Source organism: Rhipicephalus sanguineus, chromosome 2 (genome assembly GCF_013339695.2).
Source record: "Rhipicephalus sanguineus isolate Rsan-2018 chromosome 2, BIME_Rsan_1.4, whole genome shotgun sequence".
Taxonomy (NCBI): Eukaryota; Metazoa; Arthropoda; class Arachnida; order Ixodida; family Ixodidae; genus Rhipicephalus; species Rhipicephalus sanguineus.
Window position 1 is genome coordinate 35,708,809 of NC_051177.1, and position 19,871 is coordinate 35,728,679.

General features: G+C 48.5%; 1 protein-coding gene across 1 annotated transcript in view; it reads left to right on the plus strand.

Moving 5' to 3' along the window:
* LOC119381537 (Down syndrome cell adhesion molecule-like protein Dscam2) overlaps window positions 1–19,871 on the plus strand; it is a 217,984-nt gene that overhangs the window by 166,814 nt on the left and 31,299 nt on the right. The window contains exons 7-11 of the mRNA XM_037649311.2: window positions 10,147–10,413; window positions 11,596–12,015; window positions 13,488–13,649; window positions 15,450–15,719; window positions 16,763–16,882. Coding sequence (XP_037505239.1) covers window positions 10,147–10,413; window positions 11,596–12,015; window positions 13,488–13,649; window positions 15,450–15,719; window positions 16,763–16,882 — 1,239 coding nt within the window. The remainder of the gene's footprint in view (window positions 1–10,146; window positions 10,414–11,595; window positions 12,016–13,487; window positions 13,650–15,449; window positions 15,720–16,762; window positions 16,883–19,871) is intronic.

Consider the following 19,871-nt stretch of genomic DNA (forward strand, 5'->3'; position numbering starts at 1 on the left):
GTCGAGAAAAAATGTAGGCGAACGCCCGTAAACGAGATAAAACGGTGAGTAGCCGGTTGTGCGTTGAACGGCCGTGTTGTAGGCGAAAGTGAGAAATGGTAGTAGTTTATCCCAGTTTTTGTGGTCGGGTTGAATGTAGACGGCGATCATATCGGCAAGGGTTCGATGAAATCTTTCGGTCAGGCTGTTGGTTTGAGGATGGTAGCTAGACGCTGTCTTGTGTGTAGTGCCAGAAGCGCGTAGGACTTCACTTAACAGTTGTGATAAGAATGCCCTTCCACGGTCGCTCAGGAGTACTCTGGGAGCACCATGACGCAGAATTATGGCGTGAAGGACGAAGTCAGCAACTTCCGAAGCTGAACCAGTAATCACTGAAGTCGTCTCAGCGTAGCGCGTGAGGTGGTCCACGGCGGTCACTATCCATCGATTTCCAGCGCCAGTGACGGGAAGAGGCCCATAAAGGTCGACACCTACGACCTCGAATGGTGTTGTAGGGCACGGAATTGGCTGTAATTGGCCGGCAGGAGCAGATGTCGGAAGTTTGCGACGCTGGCAAGAAGAGCAGGAACCTACGTACCTTGCTACGCTGGTTGAAAGGCCAGGCCAATAAAAACGGCTTCGAATGCGGTCGTGGGTTTTGTGGAAGCCAAGATGGCCAGCTGTCAAATCGTCGTGAAAGGCGTTAAGAACATGATGTCGAAGAGAGCGTGGTAAAACGGGCACCCAGAGTTGACCGTCAGGGTGGTAAATGTGACGATACAGAACACCATTCTCCAGCTTAAATTGCGAGAGTTGACGACGAAGCCGCGCGTTAGGTGGACGGGATGCTGCAGAGAGGTGATCTACAATGCGCCGGCAGTACGGGTCAGCCAGCTGGCGAGAGCTGAATGGTTGATCGTCATCGGCTGGTAGCTGGTCCATCGAGGCGAGCGAGGTAACTGACCTAGAAGGTTCGTCCGAGCAGGTGTTGTCGAAAACGGTTGCGGAAGCGTCGAGCGGAGCGGTAGGTAGTGGGCAACGAGAAAGAGCGTCGGCGTCTTGATGTTTTTTGCCAGACTTGTAAATGATGTCGAAATCATACTCTTGGAGACGTAGAATCCACCGACCCAAGCGTCCGGAGAGGTTCTTTAGTGTAGAAAGCCAGCATAAGGCGTGGTGGTCCGTAACGATGGTGAAATGACGGCCGTGCAGATAAGGGCGAAATTTCTGTACTGACCAAACCACAGCCAGGCACTCCTGCTCAGTGATCGTATAGTTCTTCTCGGAAGGGGTCAGTACGCGACTAGCGTATGCAACGACTCTCTCGCGGGAAGAGTCGTCGCGTTGGAGAAGAACAGCCCCTATACCGCGGCCGCTAGCGTCTGTGTGCAGGAGAGTCGGTGCGGTCTCATCAAAATGGCATAGTACAGGGTCTGACGTGAGGGCTCCCTTCAGCAGGTCAAACGCCGATTGGCATTCGTCGGACCAGACAAATGGTACATCGGAAGCAAGTAGCTTGTGCAGGGGCGCAGCCATCGAAGCGAAGTTCCGTATAAAACGACGAAAATAGGATGCGAGACCAAGAAAACTTCGCAAATCCTTAGGCCTTTCGGGGCGAGGGAAGTGAAGGACCGCAGCAATCTTGTCAGGGTCAGGGCGAATTCCGTCCTTGCTCACGACATGACCGAGAACCTTGATGGATTTGCTGGCGAAACGGCATTTCTTGGTGTTGAGTTGTAGACCAGCGGTGGCGAGGCATGTTAGGACTTCATCCAGGCGTTGCAGGTGCTGAGGAAATGTTGATGAAAAGATGACAATGTCATCAAGGTAGCAGAGGCAAGTCTTCCATTTCAGGCCACGCAGCACGGTGTCGATCATGCGCTCAAAAGTCGCGGGTGCATTGCAGAGCCCGAAAGGCATCACGTTGAATTCGTAGAGTCCGTCGGGAGTTGCAAACGCTGTTTTTTCTTTATCATCCTCGTGCATGGGAATTTGCCAATATCCTGAACGCAAATCGAGGCTTGAAAAGTATTCCGCGCCTTGTAGGGAATCAAGGGCGTCGTCAATGCGTGGCATGGGGTACACGTCCTTGCGAGTGATCTTGTTAAGCGCCCTGTAATCAACGCAAAAACGCACAGAACCATCCTTTTTCCGGACCAAGACAACAGGCGACGACCAGGGGCTCGCTGATGGACGGATTACCTCTCGTTGGAGCATGTCAGCGACGTTTTCTTCGATGATTTTGCGCTCAGCAAGAGACACGCGGTATGGGCGGCGGTGCACAATAGATGTTCCCTCTGTCTGAATGCGATGCGCTGCAGCGGTAGTCTGGCCCAACGTCGAGGAGTAGGCGTCAAAAGAATCGGCGTGTTTTGTTAACAAAGCAAGCAGCTGCTGCGCCTGCGTAGCGGACAAATCATCGCTGAGGAGTGCAGTAAAGGGGGAGGAAGAAGCAGGCTCACAAGTTGGAGGGTCGTTGGTAGAGACAGGTTAAGTGGCGCCACGCTTACAGGCTCAGCATCGGCAACGCAGGCCACCGTGGTACCCTGTGGAAGGAGAATTTTCTCCGATGTTGCGTTCATAACCATGACGAGCGCGGAGCCGTTGCGAAAACGAACCACACCTGACGCAAGAGCTATGCCTTTGGTAACGCAATGGGATGGAGGGGACACCAAGACGTCACCGTGGTCGATGTCCTTAGACGTAAGGGTAACAATTCGCTCTTGACGTGGCGGTAGTTCGAGATCTTCCGTAGCGAACAGACGAAGTGGCTTGTAGGTGTCGTCGTCTAACATGGAGTCTGTGTCTGTAAGATGTAGAACACGTTGGCCACAACAAATTGCGGCCGAAGCAGAAGATAGAAAGTCCCACCCTAAAATTAGCTGGTGAGAACACCGGGTTAACACAGTAAACTGGACGTAATGAAGGATGTCATCGATAAAAACACGGGCAGTACAAAGAGCTGAAGGGCGAATGGTGTTCCCCTGGGCTGCGACTAGCGTGGGTCCATTATAAGGCGTCATGACTTTCTTGAGGCGTTTACACAAATCAGCATGGATCACCGAAAATGTCGCACCGGTCTCCACCAAAGCATCGACGAGAACTCCTTCCACTATGACAGAAAGCATATTGAACGGGCGTGCTGGAGAAATTTCAGTTCTACTTCGGAATGCAGTTTTCCCTCCAAAAAACTGCATCACTTAGTTTTCCGTACGGTCGGCAGTGGTGAACGAGGCAGGGCGGAGCGGAGAGGAGGAGCGACGAAAGGGCGAAGGTGATCGGCGTCTTGCGGACCGGTACGTACTCCGTGCGTCAGTCGATGCGGGCGGAGATGGAGACCGCTGCGGAAGGGACGAATAACGCCGGCCGTAAGAATCCCCAGTGGAGAAATCACGTTCTCGCATATCGTAACCACGACGCTCGTCCTGCTGGCGCTTGCGGCAGAAACGTGAGATATGCCCGCGATATCCACAATAATAGCACGTTGGGCGGGACGAACGCCAAGGCGGGTAGTAGAAGGCGTTCGGTGCACCGGAGGATAGTGCAGTCAGGTGGGTAGATGGAGATTCAGATGGCATCGACCGGAAGTGGACCGGCGGCGCAGCAGCAACCGACGCGTACGATGGTAGCGGCAACGTCGGATTCACGTTGCTGGGAGGCGCGGCAGCAACGTGCGCGTACGTCGGTGGGCGAGAAGCATCTGGTGGGACGTGCGTTGGACAGGTCAAGGATGTTAGTTCCTCCCTGATGATGTCCCGCAAGGCCGTTGCTGAAGGCTGTGCAGGGGACTGTGAAGGTGGGGAGAAGCCCATTGACCGCAGTTCTTCGCGTATGAGCTCCCTGATCATGTCGCGTAGGTCACGGTCCGCCGTAGGACGGTGTTCGACAGTGCCCGGTTGTAGGCGGACGGAGTCAAGTTCATCTAGGCGCTGACACGTTGTGACGACGTCAGCGACAGTAGACGGATTCTGAACAGCGAGGGCATTGAAGGCAACAGACCCTATACCCTTCAGAATGTGGCGTAGTCTGTCTGACTCCGTCATCGATGAGTTGACACGCCGGCAGAGCGCAAGAACATCCTCGATGTACCATGTGTATGACTCGCCGGGATGTTGTGTGCGAGCATCCAGGGTCCTCTTCGCGAGAGCGGATCGAACGGCAGGTGTGCCGAAAACTTGGCGAAGCTGCTGCTTGAAGCCTGGCCAGTCGGCGAAATCAATCTCATGGTTGAAGAACCACGTCTTCGCAACACCCGTGAGATAAAGGGAGACGTGACGGAGCTTGTGAGGATCGTCCCACAGATTAGTGGCGCTTACTCTTTCGTAATTGTCAATCCAGTCCTCCACATCATCTCCGCGGAGACCGGTGAAGATCGGGGGGTCACGCTGGATGTTGTTGATGACGTAGAGAGGTGAGGCTTGCGGCGCTGGGATGGGAGCGGCAATGGGAGCGGCATGGGCGTCGGCTGGCTGGTTCTGCGCCATGCTGGGGCACGGTGGGTGCAAGCGGCGGCCCGAACGAAGCTCCAGCGAGTAGTCGGGACGAGGAGAGGACCGAGGATCGTGAAGTCACCTCCACCACGTATGACGTCTCAGTCGTAACGAGGTTTATTTGGTCGCGACGTCGAGAGTGAACAAGCGCCACGGCCACGATGATGAAGAGCAGACACCCGAAGACGATGATGATGAAAGGCAAACGCGTGATGATGATTACAATAACACAGAGATGAGGAAGAAGTGCATAATAGATGCCTACAATATATATATATATATATATATATATATATATATATATATTTTTTTTTTTTTTTTTGTTTTTTCATGTAGTAGAAGGAGTGTCATGAAAGCATGTAATATTGCGTGGCAGAAGCGCAGCATCGCGTCAGGTGTCAAAACATGTGAATTGTGCAACGAGTTAGTGTTTCAAGGCCCACCCATAACAAAACGCTCATATTTAATCACAATCAGCTGCAAAAGCATAAACAAAGTGAGCAGCTGCGTAGGTTCGCATGTTGCCTTATGGACGCGTAGTGGGCCCTTCGCTGATTCGCAAAAGGAAGAAATATGGCGTCGGGCACCCAACAACCGTACTTGCAGTGGGTATTCTAGGATAATTTGAAACGGCCAATGTTACGCGCACAGTCGTTCGTTAAACTTACGGCAAGGTTGAGGCATGCACCGAGAACCAAAGTTAGGCTAGCACTTGAGAAGGCGATGCGCACGGGGCCCGATTACGCTATCGCGTCATCGGTCCCTTCGCCTTCTTGAAGGCCAAGCTCAAGCGTCTTCCAAGTTTTTTTTATTGCGATAGCAATTATATGGACAGTCTGGGCTGATTTTTGCCGTCGCCGTCGTCATGCACCGTATATGTATATGTCTACATATATATATACATCAAAGCCACAAAGAAAAATAATTCAGGAAAACTTTCCGACGCGCGGAATCGAACGGGCGACCTCCGGCTTTCCAGCGCGTCGTTAGAATACGCCACCAACAGCACCGTCTTTGAGACTGCTAACGGCGAGCTATTTATATACACCACTTACATCAGCATGCATTCTTAGTTACCACATAGATGGCGCGATGTGCACGCGTGGCGCGCTTTAAAGATCGTCCGTTGCTCCTCGCCCTACAGGGCGTGGTCGCCTTCGTGCGCTTATCTCGAGGAAAGAAGGGGGCGGCGGGCGGGTGGGGGGAGCGGGGGGTTGTATGTCTTGTGCTTTCCCCGCGATGTGCGCGCTGAACAGAGCGTACGAAGGTCGCGTCGCTCGCTGCAGCGGCCGCGTTTGCGAAAGGAGCGCGCTGTTCAAACAGAAATAAGTTACAACTGGGACAGTTAGTTCGCGCTCGTTCTGTGTGTACCTGTCCGTTCGTTTCGTGCGTCCTGCTCTTTGTTTGAGCAGTGCGCTTCAAGTGTCGAGCTGTGACGCATGATAGTTCGCGCTCGTCCTGTGTGCGTTCTTTTCGTGCGTCATTTGGGCTCGAGCGACGCGCTGGCAATTTCGAGCTGCTTTCCGTTCTTCGCGTTACATTCCAATTTATTGCTATCGTATTCATTGCTTCGCCGTTGCGGCGAAACTGTGACTTTTTTCATAATCAGAAGCTATCTCCCTCTCAAACTCTAATCAGAATCAGTTTATTCCTGTTAACAAACGTTGATAATTACGTGATATGCATATACAGAAGGACGTCCCGTAGTTGCAAACTGAAATGGGGCCTCTTGTGCATGATGATAAGAATTAAGATAACAAAGAATAATGGCAACATTTAAGTTTCACACTAACAAAATCAATTAGAACACGAGGCATATATGAACAGAAAAAGAAGAGTAAATCTATAAATAAATGCAAGGCAGCGGATCAAACTATAATAATAAAAACTACAAAGATAACATTTTTCAAAGCAAGAAAAATTGCGGGAAACAAATATGAAGGTATGTTAGTGATCGATAAATAACAACAATAAAAAAAAACATACCACAATCATGAAGTTGAGTCTGAGGAAGTTTGCCCCGCCACGGTGGTCTAGTGATGATGGCGCTCGGCTGCTAACCCGAAGGTCGCGGGATCGAATCCCGGCCGCGGTGGCTGCATTTTCGATGGAGGCGAAAATGTTTGAGGCCCGTGTACTTAGATTTAGGTGCACGTTAAAGATCCCCAGGTGGTCGAAATTTCCGGAGCCCTCCACTACGGCGTCTCTCATAATCATAGCGTGGTTTTGGGACGTTAACCCCCAGATATTATTATTATTATTATTATTAATATTATTATTATTATGAGTCTGAGGAAGTTAAAATAAACTTCTTAAGTTCAATATCAAACCTGCGATCCAGGGCCAAGTGTTCGAGACATCGGATCAGCGCACCGTACCCTCGAATCGCGACAACGAAACAACAAGTCTCAAAGGCAAAACGTGACGAGAGCATACCTTCCGGGCGCTTGGCGTTTCCTGCTATGAAGCGAACGTGCAAATAATTATTGTACTGTAGGATGCGTTGAGCCTTGCTCATTAATGCAAGCTCGCGTTCCACGCACTGAACTATAACTGTTGTTTCAATGAATGGACACAAATCAGAAGAATTCTTCAATTAGATATTGCTCATAGTAAAGTGTACCATAAAACGGCGCAAACACGGACTCTAAGAAGCTGACGACAAGAGCGCGTCTGCGCTCGTATCGACAGTTTCTGTTTTTGTGCCAGTGTTAACGCTGTAACATGCTACTCTTTACGAAGAAGCCTTGTTACTTTAAGTGCGATTGTTTGTCGTAGAACACCACGCCATTTTCTCCTGTGGCAGCCACGTTATAATATAATCATGGTCGTCGTGTCAAAGCTTTCAAGTCACTGTTCCACGAGCAAAAATGAATTACTAAATACGCAAGAAAGAAAGAAAGAAAGAAAGAAAGAAAGAAAGAAAGAAAGAAGAAAGAAAGAAAGAAAAAGAAAGAAAGAAAGAAAGAAAGAAAGAAAGAAAGAAAGAAAAGAAAGAAAAAGAAAGAAAGAAAGAAAGAAAGAAAGAAAGAAAGAAACCAACCGACCAACAAACAAACATGCAAACAAAGGAAAGATGTACATGGGACCAAGGTGTGTGCAGAGCACTTTGTATGGCAACGCCATTGTTCCGGGAACAATATCCGAACCCGGCGTGCATTCCTGTCAACTCGAGCTTTGGAAAAAGCATTCCAACAAATAGAAATCGCCGCCACTAGCTGTCTCAGCCAGTTATCGCAAAGAAGCGTTGATTTTTTTCTTTTCGCACCGCTGAATTCAGCAAAACAGACTTATTTAGGTGGCTGCCCTGTACGACAGCAGTGAGTGGCGTGTCAGTTTTGGCATCGTGAACAGTACAAAGCCCGGAATACGACGGTTCTGTCGAAGGAACTGGCATTCGTGAGTGAAAGTCACCTGTGGCGGTAGCGAACAGTGCACGTTTGCCGAGTTCTCATTAAGCATTCTCTTCTCGATTCCGAGAACGACACGCTTCCGACGTTGCCCGAGCGTGAACTGTGTTTGGCGGAGCACACCATGTAAGCCCTCGCATTTGTGCGAAGAAAACAATGGGTTATAGTTTGAGGAGAAAGGAGAATATAGGCAGTCGCCCCCGTAGGCGAAGCATTGAATGCAACAGCAAGGTTTAGTTAGCTTTGGTTAGCTGGCGTCTCAGAACGGTGGCGACATCAGCGGCGCCGCCAGGGGCTATGTTGATCACACCATTGTTGTGAGAGCAGTCGCTGGATCTTGCTCATTGATAGAACAGGAGTCCTTTCTGGCGTAGATAACAGAGCATGATAAAAATGGAAGCTTGCATGAAAATAGAAAGTCACCTGGTATACTAGACTGTAATTGATTCATACAAGAACGAAAAGCATGGATCTCCGTTGGTCGCCATCAATTTCCAAGGGGGATGATGATAAAAATCATCAGCCCCATCACCACCCATTGCCACCACCACAAATGCTGTGTAGTATTTGATGCAGCATGAGATGCGACCAAAAGAAAACCGCAGGTGCTCGGTAGTGCCGCACCGAAATATCGTATTGAGTTGTAATATTTACCTCTCAGAATGCTGAGGGCAGTGAGCGTCACGCTGGGAAAAGGCTCAATTGTCTTTTTTAGCTACAACTACTTACGACAATATCAAGCCAACAAACAGAGAAGCTCCAGTAAAGCGTAGGGGTAATGAGTTGTGCTGTTAATTGATTTTCAATTAGACAGTTATAGCCCGAGTAATCCTGCCGGGTCACCGAAATTATGTATTCAGGAATTATAACCCACCATTGAACTAAATTCAAAAGTAAGCTGAATGGCGAACTGATGTTTACGCAACGCGTATTATAACTGTAACGATGGTGACAGCTTTCTCGCTCTAGTATCCTTGTACGCAGTTGAAGAAACAAATAGGGACAGCTACGCTCTAGTGGTGCGAAGACTGAGGAAACAGCGGATCAGGTAGCTTTACTCTCCTCCTCACCCTCACTTCCCATTCTCACCCCCTTGCTATGCTGTAGTACTTACGGCTATGCTATGCTTGCTCACTCCCCTCCTTCTTTCTCTACTGCTCATCTCCCTTCCCTTTTCCCACATCCTTGCCATACTATACTGTACGTGGCTATGCTGCGCTTTCTTAGTCTCTCTTTCTTTCCTGTCACTTTCTCTCTCTCTCACTATTTCTTTCTCTCTCTTTCTACCCTGTTGTGCGAGGAGAAATCTGGCGAAGTCACGTGAACTCTCGGCAAGCACACAATGTCGGCGTGACTGACAATGAAGGCTGCGCGGTAGCCAGGAATGGCGACGCGAAACCATGGCTCGATTAGGCGAAGGAGGATGCAGCTATGGCCGGTGGTTGCTAGACGACCAAAGTGAAGTCATGGCTACACGGAGCAGGTGCGCGGTCGTCGCACCTTGGCGCGGTGATGCAGAGCGTTTCGCAGCTAAGCGAAGCGAGGCACAGCTATGCCAGGTGGTTGCTAGGTAATGCGCAGTGACATCACAGCTAGGCACTGTTTTTGCGAACACTGCGCGGTGCAACAAAAAGCTTAAACAGCTCTGCTGTTAAATAAGGTGCACGATATAGAAAAGATGGTGAGGCGCTGCACATGTCAGGCCCGCAAGTTGTTCTTTAAACGTAGCCGTGCGGAAAGCCTAAAGCCATTTATTTTCGTACTACGCGCCGGATTTTAGCCACGTGAGCCATCTCATGAGGCTTATCAGGCTTTCACATTAATAAAGCGCATTAAGAGCACTTACAGTATCATCGGCGGAAGCGGCCCACTCAATACCAATATAACTCACACAAGCAACATAAGACGCACAATGTACAGCGAATACGGCGTCGCTGACGTTCGACTCACCACAAGAGTCCACGGGTCCGAGCCGCGGACTTGTCCCCACGGACCTCCCACGAGAGACGACCGTCCACCAGTAGCGCCAAGCCCTAAAGAGAGTGACTGATGCTCCTCATGCGCCCGCGTAACCTCTTGCCGCCAGGTCGGCGTCACCGAGGGGTGGGCTGCCATCCCCTGAACGGCGGTGAGTGCCCTAACTACGCCGACCCGCCGGACGCACGTGCGCCATGAGGCGAAAACGACTTACATGAGCTCAAATACCCCACAGATCAGTACTACATAAAGTTGCATTTTGCATGATTGATGACGATGTGTGTCCGCAGGCGAGCTGTCCCTCAGCATCCGTCCACGCTTGGTTCGGGCCGAGGCTGGCGACTCGGTGTCGTTCCAGTGCAACGCGAGCAGCGCCGAAGCGTCGCTCGAGTGGCGTCTGAACGGCTCGCCGCTTCCGCTGGGATTCCAGCGGCTCGAGCGAGGGTTCGTGCGAATAGCAGCTGTGGGCCGGCATCAAGGCGGCATGCTGCAGTGCTTTGCTACTTCCAGGGACGGCCGCAGGGCTGCGCAGGCCACGGCTGAGCTCGTAGTTGGAGGTGAGTAAAGGACTCGGAATTGATTGGTTAATGGTTCGATCATGGTGTCAACTGGTGCTTTTCACCTCTGCTCGAAGGAATCCTTTTTCTCTCCTTACTCGAACAATACGTAAATTAGCTTTGGCAAGTGTGTGTACGAAACCCTGCGAGGCATTAGCGATGTATTTGATTGCACCTGTGCAATTATCCTGCTTAAAACAGCTGAGTGAATGTAAGTGGGGAAAGAGAGGAAAAAAGGCGAAGGAAATTGGCAGGGAGGTTGATCAGGTCGCACCCGGTTTGCTATCCTACACGGGGGATCTAGGAGAGGAAGAAAATAATAAAAGAAGTCGGTGATATAGATGATACAGATGAGTTGGTGACACATATATATATATATATATATATATATATATATATATATATATATATATATATATATATATATATATATAGTCAAGTAGATCCTCCGTGAGAAGTCACAACGTTGTTTATTTAAACAACGTTGTGACTTCTCACGGAGGATCTACTTGACTACTTGCAACGCTACGGCCACTCCACCACCATGCCTGCCCTATATATATATATATATATATATATATATATATATATATATATATATATATATATATATATACCGAAACATATTCTTGTATTTTTCTCATACTCTTTCCTCCCGACCAAATAAGTGTCTTTTCTCTCTCCCTCTCTCTCTTTATACACAGATTCAATTTCTTTATTCTTTACTGACATTATTACTTATTCAATCTACTATCCATAGGCATGCGCACGGAGCGGGGGGTGGGCAACGGGGCGCCCTCTCCTAGTCACTTAAGAGGGGGGGGGCAATGACTGCCCCGTACATTACTTAGTAGAGAGGGGGGGGGGGGCGCTGCGATGAATTTCGCATCCCCCCCCCCCTGATGAGCAACCCTGCGCACGCCTATTCTACTAACCATTTCATGACCTCCCCTCATAGTACCTGCGGGATAGCTGTAATAAGGATCATTATCGTCATCATCGTCGCAGAGCGCAGAAGGTCATGTCAAACTCTGTGCTGCTATGAAAACAAAGTGATCTCCTGTAAAGTCCAAAGCTTCACGTAGTGGCACCGACTGTGGGTACTCGAACTGCATAGTACTTGTCACAAGTACACCTGAATAGCTTCTCAACTAATGCAGTCTCGAATATGCATATTCACAGAGCGGGCCCCACGCATGGAGCGAACGTACGGTACCACAGGCATCCTGAATTCCAAGTCTCCAGCTAGCTTAGGGTGCCGCGCGTCGGGCGACCCGGCGCCCTCGATCACTTGGACGTTGGACGGTGCGTGGCCCGTCACTGGAGGTGGCCCGCGGTTGCGGCTCTGGTCGACCAGTGACTCGGCGACGGGCGACGCGGTTAGCTTCCTCAACTGGACGTCGGTGGAGACGTCCGACTCCGGGTATTACCAGTGCGTGGCGAGCAACGTAGCGGGTCGAGCTGAGCACGTATTTCGACTGGACGTGCGGGGTCCGCTCTTCATGCGGCCGGCATACAACGCGACGGCGCTGGAAGGTCACTCTCTGGCGCTGCAGTGTCCATTCGGCGGATACCCGTATGACAAGATCAGCTGGTTCAAAGGTACGTGTTACCTCGCTTCAGGAATAATGTGAGGAAACTGTTAACCCATTTAGAGCACTTAGTTGAACGGAACTTCAGAAGGGAGGAAGTTTTAGCATTGGGCCACTGTTGCTGCCCAACGCTAAGAGCGTCGTTTGCTGCCGTGGGATAACTCTACTCGCGCAACGCGTGAGCACAGACGCAATGGGGACGCCGAGCAGACGACGCGGCGCGGATGAATACATCGTGAGGGGTGCTCGCTCTTCCCATTGGCTAAGCAGCCCCGTAGCTTTCACAGTGCTGCACCCAGCTTGTGAGATGGACTATGTACATTCGGTGGTGATAAAATCTGGCAGGACGCAACCAGCCCAGTCTCTTAAATAGTCCAATAAACAGGAAGCGCAGTTTTATTTCTTCTTCAAGAAAATAACGCGTGGCCTTTCGAGGAATCTAGATCAAGGAATAGAATGTTGATATGTGTACAACATAAAGTTATAGGTCACTTTACGAGAGGGGTAGTTTTAAACAAATGGAGATGACGAGAAATGACTCATGCATTACGTTGTAAAAGTGCCCAGAACGTGTTAGTAAAAAAAAAATTCCTCAGCCGTGTTTGTCTTGTTAAATGCATTGAACGCTCCGCGTATGTGTATACACACTCTGCAAAAAAAATTGTATTTCATTGCCACGTCAACTATCTTTATACACCGCCTTGGTTCATTCTTCACTCAAAACACACTTTGAGCTTGAGACATGTTTTAGGGGCGAAGCTCCTTAACACCCGTTCGTCCCTCGTAGTCGTAGTAGTGCGTAACCAGTCGTAACGCTAGTACCAGATGTTGACCTCCAAGGTGGTGCCGGTGGGAGATTTTTCCTGTGCGTTGTTGAACAATAAAAAATTCGCAGCGTGCGCGTTAACTAAAAGCCGAATTCTTCTGTCTCTCATTCCCCATTAGCAGCCATTGGCATGTTCCAGTAGGAAACGTTAATAGAAGTAGCAGTGTAAGTGTTAGCTAAAAGCCGACTTCTTCTGTCTCTCATTCCCATTAGCAGCCATTGTTTACCTCCAAGGTAGTGCCTGGTGAGATTTCTCCTGTGCGTGATTAAACAATAAAAATTTTGTTCAAAACGCCGTTGATTGATGAAATAAACCAACGAAAGACGCCAGATGTTTTGTAAAAGCAAAACGAAAGAACGCCAGATGTTTCTAAAGCAAAACGAAAAGACGCCAGCTGCTTAACGAAAGACGCCAGATGTTTTCTAAAGCAATGGTCTTCTACACAAAACACGCTTTTGAACTTGAGACATGTTTTCTATATAATTTGTAATTCGATAACGTTGCAGGTGAATTCCATATGGAATCTTGACGAAACTGCACAGAAAAGCTGGCGAGGTTGTTTATTGCAAACGCTAAGGTGAAAACTCCGTAGTTTCAAAACGCAACAATTAATGTTGGGCACTCTGGTCGGCTGAGTTCCCTATCCACTTTACAGACGGAAGTGAACTGCCGGTAAACCAGAGGCAGACTGTACTCCTCAACGGCACACTGCTTCTGGAGACTCTGACGAAGGCAAAGGAGCAAGGGGACTACACCTGTGTCGTGGAAAACCTGGACGGAACATCTGTTGAGCAACTCGTCCGGGTCATTGTCAGAAGTGAGCTACTGCGTACACTTTTTGTTACTATACTAGCTAATCAACTGCGGCGATAAGGCTCATTCACACCTGCGGCCAGCACTGGTTGCGCGGCCATTTGAGACTGGCAACCAAAAAGCGGCTCAAGGCGACCAATGACCGCTGCGGCCTATACCCGTCGCCACACTGAATTCCCGACTGCTACCATTGCCATTGTCCCGTAAAATAAGCTTACGTCCTGTTTCTGCCCATCTGATTGGTTCAGAGGTTTGAGAGTGCAGTGACGCTACTGAACAATCGAGTCAAAAGAGTCGCTATGCGACCAAGACGGCCATTTACCACCGTTTGCAACCAGTCGCCTGGCGACTAACTTGGTCGCGCGACTTGTCCAAGGCGCAGGTGTGAACGAGCCTTCATACCATTCCGCGGCCTTTCACGCGAGCCCTGCACAGAACGCGTGGTACATGTCTCCATCGATAGACAATGGGTATATGAGTCTCTCGTCACGTGACGTCCGCGATTGCGCATGCGAATTCCTTATTTTGTACGTCAAGTTGCACGTGATCACCGTATATTCTCCATTATCCAGTGGATCATGATTCTATGTTCGTGTCATGTGATTATAGATTACTCAGAGGCCTTCGTATGCTTATTATCGCTTTATGGTTTTGTACATAAATTTCTGGGATAGCAGGACGCAGTAGTGGTCAAATTTGTCATATTTTAAATTTAACAGAAAAAAAAGCGAAACCCTCATGGCCGTCGTAAAATTATCACTCAAATTCTCGCTGTACTTAAAGACGGGTCTCTCAGCGGTAAGCGCTCATGGTACGTCTCCCTCTGCTCGTGTAATTCTCTCACTATGAACACGGGAACACGTTGATGCCAGTGATGTGCTTGTTATCACACAATTACGCCTTGTCAATGTGTTTATTTCATATATATAGGCTATAATATTTATTGGTACTTCGTGTTGAATTATCTTAAAGCGCGATGACAGACACAGCCACACTGATGCGCGACGACTTGCTTCTCACGTGTTCTAGTCAAACAATGGCGGCAAACGTAAGTGTCTGCAACTGCTGTTATGAAGCCGATGATACAGCATTGTCTCTGTTGGCTTAATATAATGGTTCAGTAATGGCTCACGAGATCATATTCGAGTGGGGCACTGTTCTTCGATGTCATTTTTTTTGGTCCATGATGAATCAACAGTGGCAGAAGGGTGTATATAGTTGCATGTACGCAGTTGTATTTGTATTGAAATAACAAAGTTGCCGACCACCAAAAATCGTTTGAGCAGTATACTTTTTAGGAGGGAGCCCGTTAGTTTAACAGCTACACTATAGTGATGATGCAACAGTTAGCGTACACGTGCGGTTACGTGCGCCCAAGTGACACGGGAAGAACATTCAAGCCTAAACGGTGCTGCATTGCCATACTTTGTTCCCACGTTGTAAGCCTGCTGTAGTCCGTCGCGGTGTAACAGCGGTTACGGTGCTCGGTTACTAACCCGGAGGTCGTGGGTTCTATCCCGGCCGAGACGGTCGCATTTCGATGGAAGAGAAATTCTAGAGGTCCGCGTGCTGTGCGATGGCAGTGCACGTTAAAGAACACCAGATAATCGAAATTTCCGGAGCACTCCACTACGACGTGCTTTGTAATGATATCGTGATTTTGGCACGTGAAACCCCAGATATTACCAAGTCTGCTCCGTGGTGATGCAAAGCACTGTTTTCGCAGAAAAAGAAAGCTCCCATAAATTGCGGATGAAGCCATAAGTTTCAATGAAAAGCTTTCCTTTCTCGATGTTCGCCGCAGCTGGTCCGCAGATCACGCCGTTCCGTTGGCTGGACGACGTGCAGGAAGGAATGCGCGCTGGTCTCAGCTGCTTCGTGCATGCTGGCGAGAAGCCCATCGTCATCGAGTGGCTCAAGGACGGCGCACCAGTCCTGCGACCCGTTCTCCAGGACGGGTTCGTCTCCACGCTCTCGCTGGAATCCTTGTCGTCGCAGGACAACGGCAACTACACATGTCGCGCCTCCAACGCCTGGGCGACGGCCACTTACAGCGCCGTGCTCAGAGTCAAGGGTCGGTACTTGTATTCTGTTTACTCATACTATGTGCAACTTGAATCGCTGTCTTAAATCCCTTTTATAGCTTAACGCTGAGGCATTAACCGCCGTGGTAGCTTAGAACAGCGAGGTGCTGCGCTGCTAAGCTCGAGGGTTCGGGTTCGATTCCCGGCCACGGCGGCCGCATTTCGATAGGAGCGAAATGCAGGAACACCCGTGTGCATAGATTTATGTGCACGTTGAAGAATACCAGGTGATCGAAATTAATCAGTCCACCACTATGGCGTGCGCATAATCATATCGTGGTTTTGGCATGTAACGCAGGAATTCGTAAAGCTGATGCATAAGGTTCTCTCTAGATATCGTTCGCCAAAGCCTCTTCTGGCCGGCTGCTACCAACTACTCGCAACGATGATTTATCGTGAAGAGGCTCTCAGTGTAATTCACCTGAATATTTAAGACGAACAGTTTCCAACTACCCCGTCCTATCACTTCACAATTAACACTTTAGAGACTAATATCTCTCGTTAATCTGCATGCTTCAAGCAACAAGAAAGAAGAAGAAAGAAGCATTACGAATAGCATATATAGTGGTCAACATTTTCTGTCGAAATATATGGCCTTTGCGTCAACGAAATTTGGCGTCTGAATTTATAGCACTCAAATTTGGAGCTCACTAATACTACGGCATTATCTCCACATGCAACCTACCACTGTGACTCAATAGTTATGGATATCTGCTACTTATATAGATGAGAAAGGTTTGATCCTTAGTCACAGCTGCCGCACTTAGATATAACCGAATACAATCAAGCAAAATAAAAATAAATAAAAAAACCGCTCGTGTACGATGATTTTGGTCACGTTGAATAACCCCGGTTAGTTACAACTAATCAGGAGACTTCCACAATATCAATCAATCAATCAATCAATCAATCAATCAATCAATCAATCAATCAATCAATCAATCAATCAATCAATCAATCAATCAATCAATCAATCAATCAATCAATCAATCAATCAATCGCAATGTCGAATGTCGGCAATACTGACTCGCAGTTGCACCGAGCTGGCGGTCCGAGCCCAGGGACGTAGTGGCAGTCACAGGTCACTCCGTGGTCGTCGACTGTCAAGCTGATGGGGAACCACCGCCACACATACGCTGGAAGAAGGCATCGGGTAAGTAGCTGCGAGTTCGGCACATGTTGGAATGACTGCCTCCGGTAAATAGAAATTTTAATTGGTACTATGTTCTTACACATGCTGTAGATAAAGGTGTTTTAGCAAGATTGTTTTGTCTGGTTTGTTGTGATGCCACGATATATACATATGTCTTAACAATAGACTTGCTCGTAAAAAATACAAGCAATCCTGGTTGCTCAGCACTTTATTAGCGAAGGACGCTGGCTACTGCCAAAAACCAGACTGAAATACACATTCAGTTTAGCTTGTGTTTATTAAAGAAAAAAGTAAGAGAGCTTTGTTAGCAGTGGCCGCTCATAAGAACGAAGGAAAGAAAGTAAAGAGAAACAAGAAAATCAAGGTAGGCCAACCAAACTACGATATTAGTCTCCTCCATACTACCCTTGCAAATTAAGACTCGAATTAGTTTTGAAATTTGAGAGTGGGAGGCAGAGATACCTTGAGTGTTTACTGATACACGTACGGGGAAATAGAAATAAGAACGTAGCATTCATGTGTTGGCCTGTGTAAACACAAGAAAGAACACGTCATTTTTTTTTTCAGTATGATGAATTCGAATGCAACTTAAGCAGCTTGAACGTTTAGAATTTAAGTGCGCTCGTCGCGCTTTGCCTGTTTAACAGCGAAAAAATTGCAGCAACAGCTGTATGCGATGAATGCATTTGACCATAAAAGGAAATAAATTTCTACATATATATATAAAAAAATGCTGTTCTACCATTACGGTAAAACTCAGTAGAGATTTGAGTGTGGGGCGGCCCTTTTCCTATATAGCATGTGCTTTGGCAAATATTCTTTATGAGATTTCACTCACGGAATGGGATGGAATAACTTTATTTCACTCATGCCGCGATGAGATCAAGCACCCCGCCTCCCCTGCACTGTACCCACCACCGATGAATAGAAATACGCTTCACACGAGAATACTCGAAGGAAACATAGGTAGCACAAAGAAGAGAAAAAAAAAACGCTGCGCGCGACAGCAATCTATAACGCAAGCATAGCCGGGTACAATTGCTGTCTTGTTCCATTCTGACAGGCGATGAGCGCGACATAAGCCGCAAAAAAAGACTGCACCCAAGTACCCTGCAATCATGGTCGTCGTCAAACACGATGTGTGTTATCTTCTTCCGCTGCTTCTTAAAGAAAAGTAGAAATAGTGGGAGGCAAAGTCGAAGCCAACTGAAGCCACTGAAAGCCAGGGAGCCATCTGCGTCTGCACTCACGTCCATATTCTTCGAGAATCCACCGCGGCCATCAAAACACGCGGACCACCTGCTCACAGGGCGCTTATTATTCAAACTACGCGCGTAGGAGAAAAAGAACGTCAGTTTCTCGCGAAATGTCGGATCTTTTTCATTTAGGTATCTTTTTTTCTCAAACCACTGGAACACTCCTTACCGAAAGACGACGTTCCGCTTTCGTGCGTACTTCTAAGCGCATATGGATGACTTAGTTTTTTCCAGTTTTACGTTTTTTTAGTTACTTTACCGCAATACTGCTTGAACGATGCGTAGTTACGGCACTGACAAACGTTCGCGCAGAAAAATCCTCGACAAGACGCCGTTTTTATGCGACTGCTGCAGTACTACACAAATTTTCACGTGTGACGTCTCTGACACGTCAACGCGAACTTGTACCGAAGAGCGAACACTATACGCGTTGAAGAAAAACGAGAACTCCTGCGTGCCTGATCAGATAGACGACGTTAGTGTGGAAGCAAAGAGCGCAGGCCAGGTTTAAAACAAAGGCTAAGAGAAACACACACGCATGCGCGGTTCGCGAAGATTGAAAGAAAAGAAAGAAAGAGAAAAGCCGAGGACAAATGTGTGTAATCGGCAAAATCTGGGCGAAGTCAGGCGCGTCGACGTGACTAGTAAAACCTGGGCTGGAAAAAAAGAATTGCCGACATTACGAGAATCGGAAGTCCGGAACCTGGGAACAGCTATGGCAAGGTAAGCGAATGAGACGAGTAAAATATAAATAAGAGGGAAAGAAACAGAGAGACAAGAAAAGTACGGGTCAGAGGACGACAGCGGAATTTCAACGCCCGGTAAACAGAGAAGCTCAGGAGGGAGCGCAGCCATGGAAGATAAAAGTAAAGCAGACAAAAGTGAGCAGACGAAAAACAAACAGACGACAAAATAAAAAGGTGGGGGGGGGGGGGGAATAAGGACATGGCCATGACGGTGCTGGAATAAAACGTGAGGGGAATGGCGGGGCTCTCGGAGGCACAGCTGTTACATTCCCGCGCATCGATTTGCTCTTAAGGACATATGCCGACATAAATTCTGCAGCTCCTACGCAGCGCACGCGGGGCCAGCAGCCACCCCCTCCCCCTCCTCACCCTTCGAATTTGATTTTGGAAGACGACGCGCAACGCTGATAAAATTGAATTCCAGAAATGAATAACGGAAGGATGAGGAATAGGCGTACGTTTCGCGGACGTAAAATGATGAAAAGGAGCGGGAAAGAATAAGAAAGGCGCACACGGGGTATGTGCTTCGGCGGAAGCGTGTTTACAAAGAGGAAGAGGCAAGAGTGTTCGCTGGCGCCTCACGGGAGCTTAGCAGCGCTTGCGATGCCTCGCAACACATGAAAGAAAGAGCTAAAGCAGCACGATAAAAAAAAAAAACACTTTCATCCTGGAAGGAATGGCGGGAGACGCTGCCAAGAGCTTTAATAAGGACATTTACCTGTTACGTTGCACGATGTCAATGCGGAACAACACTCTTCGCGAAAGAAGAATGCGATGAGAAACTGCGCATGTGCCATTAGCTACAACGCACAAGCGTTACATGCACCTGTTCCGCCCCCTTTGCTACCATTTTTTTTCTTCTTTTACCATCGTGTTCTCATTCTTATACCTCCTCACGCCGAGTGTTAGAGCGTTAGACTCACGAATGTTTCACGCAGCATGTCTGCGTTCGACGTGCAACCTACCTGCCGGATAATAAGGACGCAC